General features: G+C 38.5%; 1 protein-coding gene across 2 annotated transcripts; it reads right to left on the reverse strand.

The window, feature by feature from the left end:
• Positions 1 to 1,903: 1,903 nt before the first annotated feature.
• Positions 1,904 to 11,211, reverse strand: LOC307010591 (uncharacterized protein). 2 transcript variants are annotated; one of them, XM_079635380.1, is made up of 10 exons: positions 11,006 to 11,211; positions 9,441 to 9,663; positions 9,104 to 9,321; positions 8,829 to 8,997; positions 5,864 to 6,163; positions 4,232 to 4,291; positions 3,795 to 3,845; positions 3,246 to 3,319; positions 3,076 to 3,119; positions 1,904 to 1,985 (listed from the first exon to the last, which is right to left on the reverse strand). In XM_079635380.1, exons 3-10 carry the CDS (start codon positions 9,317 to 9,319, stop codon positions 1,937 to 1,939), a joined length of 963 nt encoding a protein of 320 aa, XP_079491506.1. In that variant the 5' UTR covers positions 9,320 to 9,321; positions 9,441 to 9,663; positions 11,006 to 11,211; the 3' UTR covers positions 1,904 to 1,936. The 2 variants fall into 2 exon arrangements, with proteins under 2 accessions (XP_079491506.1, XP_079491505.1); XM_079635379.1 differs by lacking the exons at positions 9,441 to 9,663; positions 11,006 to 11,211 and having other exon boundaries at positions 9,104 to 9,417.
• Between the last annotated feature and the right edge of the window lie 9,762 nt (positions 11,212 to 20,973).

The raw sequence follows: 20,973 nt of genomic DNA on the forward strand, positions 1-20,973 counted from the left end.
GCGACGATACGGGACGAATCTTGATGGGGGAAACAGTAGGAGATGAAGCAGGACTCAAGACAGGGGATGTAGTAGGTGGCTGGGCAGTGGAGAGAGGCAATGCAGCAGCAGGCTGCAGAGCTGGAACGGGGTCATAGAATTCTGCAGACGAATCAGAACCAGCGCTCCTCACATCAGACTCGGAAGATGCGCTTCTCATGTCCGATTCAGGATTTGCGTTCACTACAACCGACAGGAACAGCGATCTCTGCAGCTCTAGGCACGGGGTCTGGGGACAAGACAGGCTTGACAGGGACTTCTAGGATTCTGACGAGACGTGACAAATAATCAGACAGGGTCTTGGCAGCAATGACGACCGGCATCTCCTGACTAGCTGAAACCGACTGTAACACTGCTTTAGCAGCAGAATCGGCCGCGGCTCTCTCTTCAGCTCTCACGACTGCAGACTCATGAGCAACCCTCTCTGCTGCCGGCACTGGAACAGCGTTGACTGAAGCGGGCTCTGGAACAGCGTTGACTGAAGCGGGCTCTGGAACAGCGTTGACTGAAGCGGGCTCTGGAACAGCGTTGACTGAAGCGGGCTCTGGAACAGCGTTGACTGAAGCGGGCTCTGGAACAGCGTTGACTGAAGCGGGCTCTGGAACAGCGTTGACTGAAGCGGGCTCTGGAACAGCGTTGACTGAAGCGGGCTCTGGAACAGCGTTGACTGAAGCGGGCTCTGGAACAGCGTTGACTGAAGCGGGCTCTGGAACAGCGTTGACTGAAGCGGGCTCTGGAACAGCGTTGACTGAAGCGGGCTCTGGAACAGCGTTGACTGAAGCGGGCTCTGGAGGAGACAGAGATGGAGGACAGAAAGCTCCCTTCTTCCTCCTCTTTCTCCTTGGCCGCGGAGCAGAGACCAAAACCGGGCTTGTGACCAGTAGGGGAAGCTCAGCAGGGACCGTAACTGGTGCTGGGAGGACAGACTCTGGCAGGGTTGACTCCGTCGCTGAAGACTCCGAAGCAGACTCCCACGAGATCCGTCTCCCTCGCTTGCCGCGGAGACTTACAGGGGCGGATGACGCTTTAGGAGTCGAAGTGGGGCACCCTTGTTCCTCCTGCGTAACAACGCCTAAGATGCGACTCTCCTGGATCACAGGCAGACGGGCAGAGGGTGGAGATCCCGAGGAAGAAGTCTGTGGATCCTCCTGGGAGAAATGATCCCAGAGTCGGGCATAATTCTTCAGGATCCACTCACCCTCGGGCGGGACCGGAAAGTTGACCCACTCTCTGTCGGTGGGAGACGACAACCAGCATTGTCCACGGAACTACGATTGTCGCTGGGAGGACATACTGTCTGCTGGGTTCTTCTTTGGTCGGTTCATTCTGTTATGGTGGTGAGGAAGTACGAACCCAATCGCAGACAGTAGTCAGGGCAACACGATTTATTAAACAAATAACGGGGAAAACAAAACCCACGAGGGGGCAAAACATAGACAGGACAATGGAGACTAACTAGACTGTGACAGATAACTACAAGAAAAACAAACAACTAATACAGGCAATGGCGCAACAGGACAACAGCTCTTCACAAGATACTCACAGACTGACAAAGGTTTGACAAGGATTAACAATGAACCGACACAGGACAGCAAACACAAGGGGATTAAATAGGGAGACTAATGATAACATAACAGGTGACACAGGTAAAGCAATAAAGACGAGACTAATGATAATATAACAGGTGACACAGGTAAAGCAATAATGACAAAACGAGGATAACAAGGAGGGCGGGGCTAGAAGACGAGACAACACAAGCACATGGCCCAACAAGGCCATGTGTTTGCACATAAAACATGGGTCTGTCATGATCCTGCCTCAAGACTAAAAGAAAGACAAGGACTAGATGGCAGAATCATGACAGCTCCAGCACCTTCTTGGGCACCTGATGGAAGCACTAACAAGTGTCCATATCCGCCACCCACTCCAATGGCCACTTCTTTCCACTGTAACACAAAAAGGAAATAATATGCAATTAGATGTTTTGGTTCTGCAGATGAACTGTAGATACAAAGACACACATTAAGACTCCTGTAGCTGTTTTCCAATAGCTGTGTTTTAGTGGGGTTCATTACATCACTGTAGGCTAATGTTAGTCAACTACAATGCAAGGAAAGCCTTAATTGTTATTTTTAAGTCAACAAAATCTTATAATATGTTATGTTTCTGACATGAATCACTGTTTGGTGTGCACAATACTCCAAAGTGTTTTACATTTTTGGTAGGTTTATCTTGCTTTCCATTAGGCCAACTACTAGTCTCTGTTTTTGAGACAATTCTATTTTAAAGCATTAATTGATTTTGTCTTAGTAACTCAAAAATGAGGAGTCCACATTTTACTGTGAGACAACATATGTGACAAATGAAGATCACAAGCTGACACTAAATATATTGATCCAGTTATTAAGGCAGTAATGCTGTAACAGACTATTTCTGTATCTCTGTATTGTAGATTTATGATAATGATGTCCTAAAATGAAAAATGTCACATTACTTTTGAGAAAATAATTAATTAAAAATGAGCTCCAATGTAACTACATGGGGCATATATATATAGACTTTTTAACATAATGTAGTTTGGGCATAACATCTTAATCATTATTGGCTATAACGGTACTTTTGGTGTTCATGTAAAGTGTTAATGGCAAATAAGATTAAGGGAATTAAGAGAAAAACTAAATAAAGTGTCTTAGTAAGGTGTTGAGCCACCAAGAGCCTCCATAACAACTTTTTGGACTGAAGCTGTTATGGTTTTGGAAACCACCGTCATCAAAACACCAAATGAAAGCATATATTTTAGACGAATCGAGCTCCCCAGATTTCAGAGACTTAAAGAATCTATGCCCAAGAGCATGAAACTCTTCTGGGGCACGTAGTAGTAGCCCAACACCTTCTTAAGACACTTTGTGTTGGTTATAATAATATATTTATGAACTACATAAACAAATCTTACCTTGATCTTACCTAACATATGTCAATAGTTTGTACATGTTAAAACTAATTGGCTATGTGTTACTCATGAGAAGTCCTACATACCAGAGTTTGCATGGCTCCCACTCCACTTGCTTCCATTTTTGGCCCTAAAAATAGTGAGACTTTTTCAGTTTCAAATATTTGCTATGTTTAGCAGTTATACAAATCACCAAGACCATTACACCAATAAAAGAACATTATGTAACTTGTGTAGTGTTTTAGTGGTATTTAACCTTAATAACTTTGTATTTGGCAACCCTCTTCACAGGGTAATAATCCTGGCTCCCTGTCACTATATGTGGGCATTCTGAAAGGAAAAAAATATTACATTCACAGAGTTTAACACTACAATAAACAAGCCATTGTAGAATGATAAGTGGTTATTAAGCTAGCATGGGTTGTACTTAGCTACAGTTTTCATATTGTAGTTATTATGGTACAGAAGTTGTATTGAACACTGATAATTTACTGTAATAAACACAAGCTTTAGGGTTGGGCAGTTGTGATATTGGCAAACAAAGACAAGTTAAATCCATGAATTCAAATGAATCTCTGTTCTACTGCTTGGGAGTTGTTAATCTCTTTCTCATAGCAGAGACTAACATGCTTTTGACTGTGAAAACCAAAACCCAAAAAAATTTGTTACTTTCTGACTATGCTATTATGTTGCCAAATAATTGCCAGAAGACTGTAGCTAAGTAATGCAACTCATACTAATAAATTTTGTGGCATTCAGTCCACATTACTATACAGAAAGCTGGACAAGCAGTACATCAACATACCTTTCCTTTTATTTGGCCGCACTGTAGTGGGAACTCCTTCCACAACTTCCACTGTCAAACAGGGTAATAACAACATATTTAAATGATTATGGTGATTTTTGCAAGGATGTGTATGTAACAAAGAGCTGTAGAATATGATGTGTAGGCCAGCACTACTATATTTAATTTAAAAGGGTATTGTAACACAAATTTGGCCTTTAACAAATATTGCACCTCCTGTGATTTGAAAATTGCAGTAGGCCATGTTGCGATTTCGATAAGATTTTGATTAGTTGTTCAGCCCTACTGTTAAATAAACAAATGAACATATGCATTTGGACATCGTCTACATCTAATAGACCACAGCCACTTACAAATGCAAATACAGCCTTCATGAAGACTCACAACAATTAATATAAATCCCAATGTATGGATTTACACACAGTACATCAACACACCTTTCCTTTTATTTAGCCGCACTGTAGTGGGAGCAGGACAGCCTCCTTCCACACCTTCGTCTGTTAAATACAGGGAAACATTTAAAATATGTTAAAAAATATATATTATTTTGTGCAAATTTGCATCCACCTCAACCACATGAGGAATACAATTAGGCACAGTTTATAATGAAGATGAAGACTGGGCTTTATTTATCAAAATGTTTTTCCAAGGCGAGACAGAGACCTTTAAAAAAATGCTCTTTAGACACAGACCAATTTCGAATAATACAACCAGGTATCCTACACATTTAAAATTTCCAGACTTTTCTGTAGGTTTTTCAGACCATATTAGAGATCTGAGTACAAATGTCTAGATGTTTATTATGCACATGAATGGTTTTAAAATCTTGCAAAATCAATTTCCATCAAAGTGTCTATGGGAAGTAGGGTTGCACGATATTGACAAAATGTGATATTGGAATATTGATCGTGAATATTGTGATACCGATATTAATTTAGATATTCTTAAACATATGAAAAAACACAAAAGTTGATTGGCCCCGTTTTATGATATTTTTTCGCCTCCGATCTCCATTTTTTTCGTTGTCTCCCAGAACCACACTCATCTTCTTTTTTTGTTATTTCTTTTCTTTTGCTCATCTAACTCTCTTCTCTCTCTCCCTCTTTACTCACACTGTCGAAGTATGCACACACATGTGGTGTTCTACAGGGTATGTTCGTGCATTTGACAGGGCAACTGGCCAATGAAACATGATCATTACATAGTGGTTTCAAGCGGGCTCTAAATTGAACACAACTACAGTCGACAGATGCAACTCTCCACAAAATTAACGGAATATTGCATACCTTCTGCAACATTTTTATATGATATTGCACAACGTGATATTGCAATAAAGATAGTGAGTCAATATATTGTGCACCATGAATGGGAAGACACCGAAACACCCAGAAACAATGTCCTAAATATGTGCAAACACAGGCATGGTTGAAGTAATGATGTAATGATAACAGTAGCAGTTCATGGAATTGATGAGAGGTTCTAATCCAATAATCGTTTTAAAATATATATATACAGTGGTGGCCAAAATTATTAGAACGGTTCGATTTTTTTTATGTTTTAAAAGAAGAATTACAGTCTCCAAGGCTTCATTTATTTGATCTAAAATACAGCAAAAACAGTAATATTGTGAAATATTTTTACAATTTAAAATAACTTTTCTATATGATTATATTTTAAAATGTAATTTTCAGCATCATTACTCCAGTCTTCAGTGTCACATGATCCTTAAGAAATCATTCTAATATGATGATTTGATGCTCAAGAAACATTTATATATATGCATTTGGCAGACGATTTTATCCAAAGCGACTTACAGTGCACTTACAGGGACAATCCCCCTGGAGTAAAGTGCCTTAATCACAGACACACTGTGTAATTTATTATTATTATCAATGTTGAAAACAGTTGTGTAATTTTATTTTTTTCAGGATTATAATAATAATAATAAATGTGTCCGGGACTCTGAATTTGTTTACAGTTTCACATTACACAAAGTAAGGGTATGGTTTTGTGGGGCTTACAACTTATTTTCAATACTCTTCATATACTGTAGCTCTTTTTATGCTTACCTTTTTCAAGAGAAACTGGGGATGCTGCTGAAGGTCCTTCTTCTGGGGAGTGGGGTCTTTCCCCCAGGTTATGGGATTGCTGCTGTGGTTGTACTGAGGGTGATAAAAGGGACACTGACTGTCCAATTGGGGACTTTGGTGGTTCAATAAGGGCTGCTGGGGGTCCCGTTGGAGCTGTTGGGTGATTAAGCAGGGCCACTCCCTCCTGGTGATCAGGTGTGACCATTGGTGGTCCTGTTGGGGGTTCAACTGGGTCTGAAGGTTCATTTAGTTGTTCTGCAGCGCCTTGTGGGGTCCAGCCTACATTGTAGAAGTACAGAATTATCTAGAAAACATTGATCGACCTTTTTCACAATTTTATGTCACTTTATAGAACAAACATCTAATCGATTAATCAAGAAAAAAAAAGACAGTAAAAATAATCGTTAGTTCCAGCCATAGTAGCAAAAAGAGATGTGTATAGACCTAACAAGTGCTGTTCTAACTACTTCTACCAAGCAGTATTGATTTAATAGGTGAATGTTCTCAAGACATGTGGATGTTTGAGATAGTCTGGTGGTTGACCAATGGTTGACCAATTGTGCCATTTTTTCTACTGGAATTTTATAATAAAAATTATAGCATGGCTAATTACCTTGTCTTTCAATTCAATAGAATAGAATAGAATGAAGCATTTATATAGCGCTTTCACGTGTACTACTGTACACCCAAAGTGCTTTACAATGATGTCGGAGTCTCTCCTCAACCACCACCAGTGTTCAGCATCCACTTGGATGATGCGACGGCAGCCACAGTACAACGGCGCCAGTACGCTCACCACACACAAGCTATAGGTGGAGAGAGAGTGATAGAGCCAATTCAATGGATGGGGATTATTAGGAGGCCATGATTGGTAAGGGCCAATGGGTGGAGTGTGGTCAGGACACTGGGGTTACACCCCTACTCTTTAGGTGCCATGGGATTTTTAATGACCACAGAACCTCGGTTTAACGTCTCATCCGAAGGACGGTGCTCATTGACAGTATAGTGTCCCCGTCACTACACTGGGGTGTTAGGACACACACAGACCACAGGGTGAGCGCCCCCTGCTGGCCTCACTAACACCTCTACCAGCAGCAACCTGTATTTCCCAGGAGTCTCCCATCCAGGTACTGACCAGGCTCAGCTCTGCTTAGCTAAAGTGGGCAACCAGTCTTGGGCTACAGTGTGATATGGCTGCTGGCATCATAGTTCGTTCATCAATGTCTTAGTTCGTTATAAACAAACAAATAATAAAATATAGGCTATTGTGAAGTTACTCAGCTAGGACCAGTGTCACCACCTAAAAAGTCTACAGCCCTGGGGCCTCATTTATAAAACTGTGCGTAGGATCTTTACTAAAAGTGTACGTGCGCCCAAAAGCCAAAAATGGCGTGCGCAAAAAAATATTCAGACTTATAAAACCGTGCGTACGCCAGAACCTGCGCAGAATTCACTTTATAAATCCCACTCAGCGGAAGATTGTGCGCACATGCGTCTCCTCCCCGAAATAACCATATATGGAGCTTACAACGCCTAGTTTTACTATGCATATCCTCATCTGCATATCATTTGCATATGATTATTCATTCACGTGATAACATGTTTAACGGTACAAGACATTAGGAAAATATGAAATACGGATGTGCCGTCACATTACATTAATAAAAATAATTTAGTAGCCTATCCTTGCCTTGTTTTTGATTAAATAAATCAAATAGTGTTAAATACATTTCAGAGAAAGTTTTTCTCAATCTTTTCCTCTGACCAAATATAGTCTTTTTAATTGATTTATATTTTTTAATGGAAACAGATCGACCTTGTTGTGCATTATGTTTGCACAATCTGCTATTATCATGATAAGCAATTACCTCTGTAGTTAAAACATTAAAACACAGCATGCCAAAGGAAAAGTGTTCAAAAGCATTGCATCCACAACAAATATTTATAGGCTATTTATTGAATATATATATATATATATATATATTTTTTTTTACTTTTCAGTAAATGTCATGTAGTTTAAGTGTTTAACTCTATTAATTAGAAATTAGAATGGCATATTTAATCTAAATGTTTATATCAGAAATAAAACATAGTTTAAATCATTCTTTTATTTAAACTGTTATTGTGAACATGCACTGTAGCCTATTTATGATTAGGACTCATAATGAAGATTTTCAGTTTTACTTCATCTGCCGTTAGATAGCCTATGCGTCAGTTTCACTAAACGGCCCAACGCGCTCGCTGGCACGGACATTTAAGGTGTGGATATTTGCTTTAAGTGATAGGCTTGGTGAGTGAAATTATATTTGTATTATATTTATGTAAATGTATCATTTTATTTCGATTTTCTGTCTAAAAGTGACCAAAAAGACATTTAACTCCAGCTCACCATCGGTGTCGCCAAACTGCTCCGTCTCCAAAACGTTCGTACGCATGGGTCAGAGTTTGCGTGCAGGTGCGCACATTTTCCCGTCAAGTTTGTTTTTATAAATCACAACTTATGTGTCGGAAATGGCGTACGCCTCTTTCAGGGCCTGTTTTGTGCGTACGCAACGGTTATAAATGAGGCCCCTGATCTGCAACATCTATAATGTGCATGGATCACTAAGTTTAGGACCAAGCGCTATTTTAGTGAAAAAAGGCAGCATATCTGCATGCGTTTGTAAAATAAATTGTATCTCTATAAACGCCAAAGTGTGTGCTTCTGCGTCTATACTGGATCATCTGGTGTGTGCATTCTATTTTATTTAAGATTAAAATTAAAACCAAGCTTAAACGTGAGCAGCTAAATAGCTAGCTGCTTAACTTTTAACCTCTCCCAATTAGTTTAGTTTTAGTTGTAAGCGAAAACCATCAATGATAATCTGAATGATCTATTAGTCAAGAAAAGGCAACCACAGCCTTACCTGTGACAGCATCAAAATTAATAACAGAATATTCTTACCTTGAATAACAATATCATACAGGCCCTTAATTCTTTCGAGACATGTATGTGCTGTCTCCTTCAACTGGCAGCGGGGTGCCAAAACCTCAGACACCCAATCATTCGGCTTTTTTCCAGGCTTGGACAAAAGTAAAACCCCCCTTAATCCCAGGGCCTGCAATTTTTCGAGCTGAAAATACAAGGACACACATATAAAATAACATATGTTATTTTAAAATATATATAGCAACATTTGGAAAATAACCTGCATAAAAACAATAAAACCAATTGCATACCAACAACACAGCTTCGTCCTCGATATGAGAGGTGGTTCGATTTTTTTTCTGCATATGCACCCAGCTCTCCCTCTTCTGATCAAATTTTTTTAGTTTTTTTTTTAGCCTCAGCTTATGTGGCTGTTCTTCCTTGCATATGTTGCAAGTTTTGCAGGCCACATTAAGATTTGTATGGCAGACCATAGAATTTCGCCTTGTTGACCCTTGGCCTGGCATTTCTATCATAGATAGAGTAAGCGGGAGAGAGTGACAGAGACACAAAAAGATTTTGAGAAGTACTTCTTTCACACAAACAAAACGGGACAAATGTAAAAAAAAAAGAAAAAGCAATACTTACTTGAAGACAACAGGCTTCTGGAAGAGAGGAAGAAAGAGAGAGAGAGAGAGAGAGAGAGAGAGAGAGAGAGAGAGAGAGAGAGAGAGAGAGAGAGAGAGAGAGAGAGAGAGAGAGAGAGAGAGAGAGAGAGATAATAGGTATAGGAGTGGCTCTTAAAAGAGCGGATGGTTTTCTTATAAAGATATGAAGATATAAAGGGAAGGATGGTGGGTAAAAACAGGAGCTGTTGGACAAAGGAAAACAAAAACAGTTCATTCTCTTGCAGCAAGGCTTCCTGGATTTGTCATATTATACACATAACTGTAACAAAATAAAGAAGGTAACTGTGATGCTGCTGTTATTGCACAATGCATATTTAGCATGTAAACTGCACGAATGAACAGTTGATCTGAATTCATAGAAATTAATTACATTTATTGTTTAGCCAAAATAATAATTTATTGTCACTGCAAGCTTGTGACAATGTTATTAATGACAACTTGTTGCAGGACTGCATAAAATAGGAGAGAGAAATAGTGGAGATTGCACACCACAGAACAGAAAGTACACTGGATACTGCAAAATTTGGTATTGATCCGATACCAAGTAAATACAGGGTCAATAATGCCAATACCGTTACTTTTTACTTTTAAAAGCATCCACTTGGATGTAAATGTATTTTCCTTTCCTAAATGTATTCTCCTTTCCTTTAAGTGTCGTGATATATGAGGTGAATGCATCATTAATATGCTAAATCTGAATACATTTTCATGACCACTAAAAGATTTTGTAAGTAATTTGTGCTCTCGATGCACCTGTAATTAGTCGTGTGTATGGTTACCGTAGTAAAACCAGTGTTCATTTTTTAAAGGGCTGCCACTGTTGTACCCCAATAGGTAAAACGATCAATAAAAAATAAATGTAATTGCACAAACTAGAATAATTAGAGTAAATGTTACATGTGCGCTATTGTTCAAAAGTTTTGGGGTCGGTAAGATGGTTAATGTTGAAAGAATTCTAAAATGCTTACCAAAGCTGCATTTATTTGATCAAAAATTCAGTACATCTTTGTAAAAACGAATACAAAAATAATATTTTTTGAAATATTATTGTAATTTGAATATGTTAAAATGTAATTTACTCATGTGATCAAAGCTGAAATTTCAGCATCATAATTATTAGAACAGCATTTAAATGAAATATAGGCCTTTATATTTTTTTGTAACAATGTAAAGGCATTTACTGTTACTTTTAATCAATTTAATGCATCATTTCTGAATAAAATAAATTCGTTGCTAAATAAAAAAAATTAACGTTACTGGTTTAAAAAAAACACCTTAGGATCATGTTTTTATGTGAGGATCGATCCTTTTAGAATAGATAAGTTACAACGTCAGAATCGATATTTTTCTGTGATTAATTAATTAGCCAATTAATATCAATTTCCATTAACGTTATTGACCACAGTAACGTTAACAGCACCATTGATTAAAAGCTCCACACACACACAAATATAACGTTAGGCTACAGCAACGTTAGGATTTCTTAAATTACAGCACCATAATAAAAATATGCTTTTGACCGACCTGAACGACGCGGGAATTTTGGAGAATGCACTATATCGCTTTCTCTTTGGTCCGTGGAGAGTTGTTGGCATTGAGGAAATGATCGCCCCCTACTGGTACTCAACCTTCATTCATGCGTGTCATGTTCACGCCTAGAGGAGGCAAAGCGTGACCCTGACACGCATCCGCTAGTGGTCCAGCGTGTGTATTACACGCTTTAGCGTGATACCGGGTTGGCTAGATGGCAGGTGCACCTGAGCTAGCTAACGTTAGCATGTTAGCTTAGCACACCATCAATACACGACATTTATGAGATTAAAACCATGTTTGTGCTCCAAACTTACTTTATAGCTCAAGTCGAGTGTTTTAAATAACCTTCTGCGATCTTATTTGGCTTCAGATAAAAAAATCAGACAGAAAATTTATTATTTTATAGTATTCTGCACGATGATAAAGTCTATATCGATTAGCATTACATTATAAATATAATCTATTATTATAAAAATACCTGACATGGCTCGAAGAACACAGGTAAATCAAATATCATTGCAATCATGTTTATTGTCTTCAAAACATCTTTATATGCATGTTACAGCGATCTCTGTCTGCTAGCTTTGTTTATGTCAGTGAAGTCCAAGGTCACATGGTTATGGTTCTTCTTCATGTGCAGTGCAACCATATTTGGAAAATACTGTGTATCTGGCGCCCTCCGGCTGCTGGTATGGATTGAAAACACAGTACATCAGAGTATCCAGCGCTCTTTATGATTACATCGACGCATTTTGATATAAATTCAATAACGAGGCTGAATCCAGCTTCTTATTCGCAGCTTCTTATTGACGCAATCCGTTCCACCTTAAATGACGCGAACTTCCGCGTTTGCTGGCTTCTTATTGACAGCGGTTTTTATCTTTTTCGTGTTTTTTAACGGAATTGTGTTACTTTTGTGTCTATTTTCAGAATAAAAGATTTATATATATTTTTTAATGCAAATAACACTGATATATCAGCGAAAAACGACTGTAAAAATATAAAGGCACATAATTAGGCTACAGTATTCTTTAATAATTGTACATGTCATCAGCTCAATTTAGGGACCATGTGGTTTTTCTCTTATTTACACTTTTTAGGGACCCTGTTTATATTGTAGGCCTATCTATTTTCAGAAAATAATAATACATTATTTTGAAAAGTAAATAACAAATAATAATAACATAAAATGACTGTATAATATATACAGTCATTATATAAAATATAATGAGGCCTATACATTAATCTTTAATTATTGCAAATAACATAATTTGAATGTATTTAAAAATAAATATATTGAATACTTTTATTTTTTATTTTTATTATTATTACAAATGAAAATGTGACCAGAGATTATGCTCCAGCTTGGATCCAGCCCCTTATGAAGACTTCACAGACACATTTGAAGAGATGAAACCTACTCCTGCAAGGACTCCAGAACATCAAACATGGATGATTATAAATAAATGATCATTTTATCATTGCTTTAAACTGCACATTAATGTTGCTTAAAATGCATACGTTTGTAAATACTAATTTGTTCTATCTAATAACTGTACTTTCTGATATCTCATAAAATCCTACTGTGGTTTTGTAACAGAAATCTGCATTTATCCTGCATCTGTGCTTGAATAGTAGAGCTACTACTCTAACGAAATCCAAATGTTAAGCATTTTTTACTGTAGAATTATTATTGTATGAATTTTTGAAGGACACATTTCCAATGTACAATAATCCGCCTATTGCATTTTCTGCACAATTCGCGACACTGTTTCTCGGCAACCTCATAGGGTGCGTTAAATTGGACATGATCCCATTATAGTAGTGCTACTACTATAACGAAATCCAAATTTTCAGCCGTTTTTACTGTGGAATTATTTTTTTATGAAGCTTTAAACTTGGCACTTTACACAGTGCACAATGAGCCGCCTAATGTATTTTCTGCCCATTTCGCGGCGCTGTTTCTCAGCTGCCTCAGAGGGTGCGTTAAAGTGGACATGATCCCTTTATAGAAGAGCTACTACACTAACGAAACCCAAATTTTAAGCAGTTTTTACTGTGGAATTATTTTTTATGAAGCTTTAAACTTGGCACTTTAGTGCACATTGAGCCTAATGTATTTTCTGCCCATTTCGCAGCGCTGGTTCTCAGCAGCCTTAGAGGGTGCGTTAAATTGGACACTGTCCCATTATAGTAGTGCTACGACTCTAACGAAATCCAAATTTTAAGCAGTTTTTACTGTGGAATTATTTTTTTATGAAGCTTTAAACTTGGCACTTTACACAATGTACAATAATCCGCCTATTGCATTTTCTGCCCATTTCGCGGCGCTGTTTCTCAGCCGCCTCAGAGGGTGCGTTAAATTGGACATGATCCCATTATAGTAGTACTACGACTCTAACGAAATCCAAATTTTAAGCAGTTTTTACTGTGGAATTATTTTTTTATGATGCTTTAAACTTGGCACTTTACACAATGTACAATAATCCGCCAATTGCATTTTCTGCCCATTTCGCGGCACTGTTTCTCAGCCACAGGAAAGAGGGTGCGTTAAATTAGACATGATCCCATTATAGTAGTACTACTACTCTAACTAAACCCAAATTTTAAGCAGTTTTTACTGTGGAATAATTTTTTATGAAGCTTTAAACTTGGCCCTTTACACAATTTACAATAATCTGCTTATTGCATTTTCTGCACAATTCGCGGCACTGTTTTTTGGCAACCTCATTGGGTGCGTTAAATTGGACATTATCCCATTATAGTAGAGCTACTACTCTAACGAAATCCAAATTTTAAGTAGTTTTTACTGTGTAATTATTTTTTTTATGAAGCTTTAAACTTGGCACTTTACACAATGTACAATAATCCGCCTAATGTATTTTCTGCCCATTTCGCGGCGCTGTTTCTCAGCTGCCTCAGAGGGTGCGTTAAATTGGACATGATCCCTTTATAGAAGAGCTACTACACTAACGAAACCCAAATTTTAAGCAGTTTTTACTGTGTATTATTTTTTTACGAAGCGTTAAACTAAGAACTTGGCACAGTGCACAATGAGCCGCCTAATGCATTTTCTGCCCATTTCGCAGCGCATAAAAATTGGAATTATTCAAAAAATAATAATTCCACAGTAAAAACTGCTTAAAATTTGGATTTCGTTAGAGTAGTAACAAGCAAAGATTGATTGCTTGTGTAGTTATATTAGCATTAGATGGAGTCTATGAGTATGTACAGAAAGTTCAAGATCAAGTACTCTTTTTCAAGTAAAATCATTCTTAGGTGAAATATTGACATCTGTATAGTTGATTTAAAATCAGGAGTCTGTAAGATTATCATAAAAATCTTTTGAGGAGGACTCTGTGGCCAAAATTTGTTTGATCAGTCAAATATGGACTACTGGGTGCCTAATATAACATCACAGGAAGTCTATAAGTTTATATAGCTTAAAATCTTTCACATTCCCCCCCAGCAGTCCATATTTGACCTACTCAATTATTTCTGGCCAAAGAGTACTAAAACTTAATCTTTCTATGCATTAGTTAACTCATTGACTCCTTCTAATGCTTCATAAGCCATATAGAAGTCCTATCGAAGTATTGAACTAATTTCTGGTCAGAGGGTCCTCAAAAGATTTTAAGCTATGTAAACTTATAGACTTCCTGTGATGTTTTATCAGGCACCCAGTAGTCCATATTTGACTGATCAAACAAATTTTGGCAACAGAATCCTCAAAAGGTTTTTACTATTATAATCTTCCTGATTTTAAATCAGCTATACAGAAGTCAATATTTCACCTAAGGATCATTTTACTTGAAAAGGAGTACTTGATCTTGACCTTTCTACACATACTCATAGACTCCTTCTGATGCTTCATAAGCCATAAAGAAGTCCACATTTGACCTAATGAACTTAAGTCAGTATAGTGAGTTCATTCATGATCACTGACTCTTGCCAGAAATATGCTCAGTAGGTCAAAAATGAAGTTTTGTATGGCTGATGTAACATCAGAAGGAGTCTATGAGAATGTATAAAAAGTTCAAGATCGAATACTCTAAAGCCCGAAATATGTTCAAAAACGTACTACTGTCTGGCTCATATAAAATCACGAGACGTCAATCTGAATTTATATCAAGTTAATGTTCAAGAACTCTTTTACCAGAAATATGTTTTGTAGGTCAAAAAGTGACTTTCCAGGAGTCAACGAAAATGTATAAGAAAATAATTTAAGTTTTGAGGACATTTTGGCCAAAATATTTTTTAGTAGGCCTTTTTTCAGGTTGACAAAAAAATCTGACAAAATCCATCTGATTACACAGTTGATGGACTCTTTGGCCAGCAATATTTTCAGCAGGTCAAATAAAGAATTCTGTATGGCTGATTTAACATCAGGAATATTTGGCCAAAAACAAGTTCAGTAGTTCAAAAAGGAACCTCTGTATGTCGGATTTAACATCACAAGGAGTATATACGTTTATATAGTTTAACACCTTTTGAAGACCCTTTGACCAGAAATAAGTTCAATAGGTGAGAAATGGACTTCTAAATGGCTTATGAAGCCTCAGAATTAGTATATGAGTATGTATTCAAGATCGAGAAAGTTATGAGAAAGTTCAAGATCGAAGACTTTTTTTTCAGCAAGATTTTTGTAATATGTTCAGCAGGTCAAATATGGACTTCTGTATGGCTGATCTAACATTAAAAAGTGTCCATAAGTTTATAATAGTAACATTTTGAGTATTATTTGGCCAAAAATATGTTTAGTAGTTCAAATTTTGTCTGGCGTCTTCCATATAAACAATAGAAGAAATCAAATACTACTGGCTAATATAACATAACGAGAATACTGTATAGTACGAGAAGTATGTTTACTAAGTTAATGGTCAAGGACTCTGGCCAGAAATAAGTTAGGTCAATAGGTCAGATTTCGCCTATGAAGGATCAAAATGAGTCTGAGAGTAATGTATAGAAAGTTCAAGGTCGAGGATTCTTTAACCAGAAATATGTTCCTTGGGTCAAAAATTGACTTCTGTTTGGCTGCCGTAACATCAATAGAGTCAACGAGTATGTAAAGAAAGTTCGTTTCCGGAACTCTTTAGCCAGAAACATGTTTAGTAGTTCAAATTTTGACTGACTTCTTGCCGATAAAACATCAGAAGAAATCAATCTGAATGTTTAGTGTTAATCTTTAAGTCAAGTCAAGTCACCTTTATTTATAATATTTTATATAGCACTTTTTACAATACAGATTGTATCAAAGCAGCTTCACAGTGATAACATGAAAATAATACAATTGCATCATCGTCCACCTTAAGGCAGATCTATAATATTGTTGAATATTAAATGTCCCCAACTAAGCAAGCCAGAAGGTAAGGCAACAGCGGCAAGGAACCAAAACTCCATCAGGTGACAGAATGGAGAAAAAAACCTTGGGAGAACCCAGGCTCAGTCGGGGGCCGGTTCTCCTCTGGCCAATGAGTGAACAGTGTATGATTATGATTCAGGAGCATTACAGGCCAGAAGTTCAGAATGAATCAGAGTATTTGTCCAGTTCCAGTTGGTTGAAGTCGGAGTGGAGAGGAGGAGAGACTGGTTGACACTTCAGGTCAGCGGCGTCGTCGTGTCCTGGCGCTGGTCCTTCATCAGATCTGGATACGGCCTGGTTTAGGTGGACAGTGGAAAACCTCAGGATAGACAGAGAGACTAATATTAGCGTAGACGCCATCCTTCTTATGATGTACCAAGTACATCAGGATTTACGGGAAGTGTTCCCGGTCCTGGCTGTTCTAAACTATGCAGCCTAACATTGAATTATAGAAGTCTATAATGTGTTATGTGTATCTAGATTTGAACTGACAGAGTGTGTCTCTGCTTCCCGGACAATGTTAGGAAGACTGTTCCAAAGTTTTGGTGCTAAATAGGAAAAAGATCTACCACCAGCAGTCAATTTTGATATTCTAGGTATTATTAACTGGCCGGAATTTTGAGATTGCAGTAGACGTGAAGGACTATAATGCGTTAAGAGCTCGCTCAAGTACTGCGGAGCTAAACCATTTAGTGCTTTGTAAGTGATCAGCAATATTTTAAAATGTATACAATGTTTAATCGCCAGCCAATGCAGTGATGACAGAACGGGGCTAATATTAGGTCATACTTCCTGGTTCTGGTAAGAACTCGAGCTGCTGCTTTTTGAACTAGCTGTAGTTTGTTTATTAAGCGTGCAGGGCAACCACCCAGTAGAGCATTACAATAATCTAGCCTTGAGGTCATAAACACAATTTATAGGGGTGTGACGAGATCTCGTGCCACGAGATCTCGCGAGACTAAAATGTGACGAGATGTCTCGTCGACTGAAAAGCTGTCTCGCGATATCGCCATAATTAGAATAGAATATGCCACCGCAACATTCACATTACGGTGTACACCGGCCGCCTCCACTGTCGTTTTGCGATTGTTAACGTCTACTCTGCTCATCCAGCACGAGTTGCAGTCGCAGTTCACTGATCGCGTTACGATGGCGGAGGATTTGTTGCGCAACAGAGAGTCGATCTGAGATGTCTTAGGGCGGTTCACACAGAACCTTTTTTTCCATTCCAGTGCGGTACTTTTCCATTGTTTTTCTATGTGTAGCGCCCCCTAGGCCTATCTCCTGGTACTAAAGGGCGTTCCTGGGTTCTTAAATTAATCCTAGTTAACTGTATATAATATATAGAATTCCTGCTGACCTCCTATTTAAATGTCTGCTTGTTTATCTTTACATGTGCTTTGATTAACTAATAAACTTTTAAACCACAACCCTGTGTGCTTACTTTTGTGTAACTGACTTAAACCATTTTCACATAAAATATAATTCACCTATTTCAATCTATCACTCAACGATATCTTACACTAAATGAATACTCAGGACTCAGTTATTAAAATGTTAAATAAAAATAGTGTTTACTGAATAAATAAAATATTAAATTCAGAAAGAATGAATTCTCAATATAAACAAAATAAAAATAATAATATACAAGTGTATTAAATTAAGAAAAGTATTCAACAAATACTTACTAAGGTTATTGAATAAAATTAAATCACCTCAAACCTCAAGTTTGAATTATCCTCAAAATGTAAAAGAAATCAAAAGGTTACTGTACCTCAATAGCCTCAAAATGTAAAGAGCTTAGAAACTCGTTGGCTACATTAACCTTACTTTAGCTACCATTCAACAATAGACTAAAATACAGTAGGCTACATAACACATCAACATGAAACACACATGCGGGCCCACACGCACACACACACTCACACGTGATTCACCCACCCCAGTCCTAGCCGGCAAATGAGCTAAAATCTAACCGTTGCAGGCCTGGAGCGACGCTTGTGTTCGGTGTGGCCAAACAAAATGACCCCTTCACTCCCTTTGGAGCAAGATAAACAATTAAAGATACCTTAATCCCAAGTGAGAATTATCTTCCGTCGCACCGTCACGAGCAGGCAGTCTGTCACACGCAATGTCCATGGACTGGAAATCACTCACTCAACAGGCATCCTCTCAGCGGCGAGATGTTAACTTTGTCAAACGTCAATAACTAAAGTCTTCGATTTCCAAGTTCACACTTCAGTCCGATTGTGTGCACAAACATAAACAAAAACCAACTGGCAAATATACAACGTTTGTCACGTTCTATTTTACAGTTTAAACACTAAAGCACGGAGCAAGTCATCGATGCAACTTCTCCTCAGCTATTCATTCTCTCTCCTCCCGCGGTTTGCGATCTTTTACCTCACGTCATTCCCAGCCTACAAAAGTCATACAATAAAATATATTCTACCACCAAACATCGAAATATCACATGTTACATTACACATTTCACTTTACCAACGAAATTCTTTAAACAAAAACCCTTAGAATAAATTTCAACCCATACTTGAAACAAACACAATTGTATATCAAACTACAACTCCCATAATCCCTTTCCTTTACCCAAATGAATAGAATGGAGATGAAACTATAATAAATTTGCTTCTTGCGCTTACTTCTAAATTCTAATTTTTGTATATCTTTAAAATAATTTATTTAGTCATAATGTGCAATTATGAACTTTATGTAATTAAGTTATTTAGCACTTAGATAACTTATATGCTTTTTAGCACTGCGCTACACCCTCCCCCTTCTGAAGGCTAGCATGTCCTCATGCGCTATCATTTAAACATGAATAAATCCTCTTCTTTCAGTGCAAGGATTAGCAAGAGAGCATCTAAAACATTGGGCCATGGGATGACACCAAAGTGTTTTGCACTTCCTCTTTTCAGGCTCTTGACTTATATGAACCACAGTAAGGGGCTTATAGACTGGCTTCCCAGGCTCATCATACGCAAAGCGTGTCACAGGTTTTACCTGCCTTTTAGGACGTTTTTCACAGGTAAGTTCTTCCACAGGCACTTCATCTTCAACCACTTCACACTCAGCAGGATGTACTCCCCCTTCAGACTCTGAGACATCCACAGGGTCTTGTTTTGGTTGTAGACTACTTCCTGCTCTATCATCCACAAGTGTTTCTCTAGCTTCTCCAACTCCTTGAGCATGGCTTTCCTCCAAGTCATCAGCCACTAGCGTACTCTCAGGCAAGATTTCTCTCTCAGGAACAACAGAAGGTATTGGTCTGAACAGTTCACTCACATCCTCTCTCAGAGGGAAATACGACACATCATGTTCCTCATCAGATGAGAACTCTTCAAATCCATCTTCAGCATTCATTTCCCTGACTTCCTCCTTCCTTGTTTCCTTTCTTACCCGCTTCTGATCTGTTTGGGTTCTGGTCACAGGGCGATGAGGGGTCTGTTTGCTCTCTTCGGGGGTCGGCAACCTCACAGACTCTCCTATGGGTAACAGGTGGTCTCTATGCAGTGTCCGTATACCTCCCATTCCTCTTTCAGGTTTCAATCTGTAAACAGGTAAGTCTGGCAATTTCTTCACGACGATGTATGGCAATGAATTCCACTTATCCTGTAACTTGTGTTTACCTGTCAATCCCAGATTCTTTATCAACACTCTGTCTCCTTGCTCCAGAGTATTATGTCTCACTCTTCTGTCAAAGTTTTTCTTGTTTCTGTCATGGTTCTTTTGTGAAGCGTCGGATGCAAGCTTGTACGCATTTTGCAGTTCTTTTTTCATGCTCTCCACATACTGCTGGTACTTCACTGCATCCTTCCCGTCAGCAGAAGTGTTAAAGCATACGTCAATGGGCAAGCGGGCTTCTCTTCCAAACATGAGTAAGTATGGCGAATAGCCAGTAGCCTCATTCTTCGTACAGTTGTACGCGTGGACTAGTTGACTGATGCTTTGACTCCATTGTGACCTTTTAGCAGGATCCAAAGTTCCTAGCATTGACAGGAGCGTCCTGTTAAACCTTTCTGGTTGTGCATCACCTTGCGGATGGTAAGGTGAGGTTCGAGACTTACGGATGCCCAACATCACACAAAGGTCTTTGATAAGGCGACTTTCGAAGTCTCGTCCCTGATCGGAATGGATTCGTGAAGGTAATCCATAATGCACAAAGAATTTCTCAAACAGGGTCTTGGCTACAGTCATAGCTTTTTGATCTTTGCACGGGAAAGCTTGGGCGTAGCGGGTAAAATGATCTGTTACGACCAACACATTTGCGATCCCTCGGGAGTCTGGCTCAATAGACAAGAAGTCTATACAAACTAGGTCAAGTGGACCTGTACTTGTGATTTGACTCAATGGGGCAGCTCGTTGTGGAATTGACTTCCTCGCGATGCATCTCCCACAGTTCTTGACGTAACTTTCAATTTCAGTGGTCATTCTCGGCCAGTAAAATCGTTCCTTCAGGAGTTCAGTCGTTCGTTCAACTCCAAGGTGTCCAGTGTCATCGTGTAGGGATCGCAAGACCATCCGACGGTATTTCTCAGGTAAGACTAACTGTTGTCTTTTGTCTCCAGACTGTTTTTCCACC

This window comes from Phoxinus phoxinus, assembly GCF_949152265.1.
Source record: "Phoxinus phoxinus genome assembly, chromosome: 14".
Classification (NCBI taxonomy): domain Eukaryota; kingdom Metazoa; phylum Chordata; class Actinopteri; order Cypriniformes; family Leuciscidae; genus Phoxinus; species Phoxinus phoxinus.

Bases quoted from the DNA above. Each gene is read 5' to 3' on its own strand.
- LOC307010591 (XM_079635379.1), bottom strand. From the start codon at position 9,328: ATGATAGAAATGCCAGGCCAAGGGTCAACAAGGCGAAATTCTATGGTC. The intron at 3,846-4,231 runs GTGTGTTGATGT...CCTGTTTGACAG, and splicing joins GCGGCTAAATAAAAGGAAAG to TGGAAGTTGTGGAAGGAGTT. The intron at 3,320-3,794 runs GTATGTTGATGT...TTTTCCTTTCAG, and splicing joins GCGGCCAAATAAAAGGAAAG to AATGCCCACATATAGTGACA.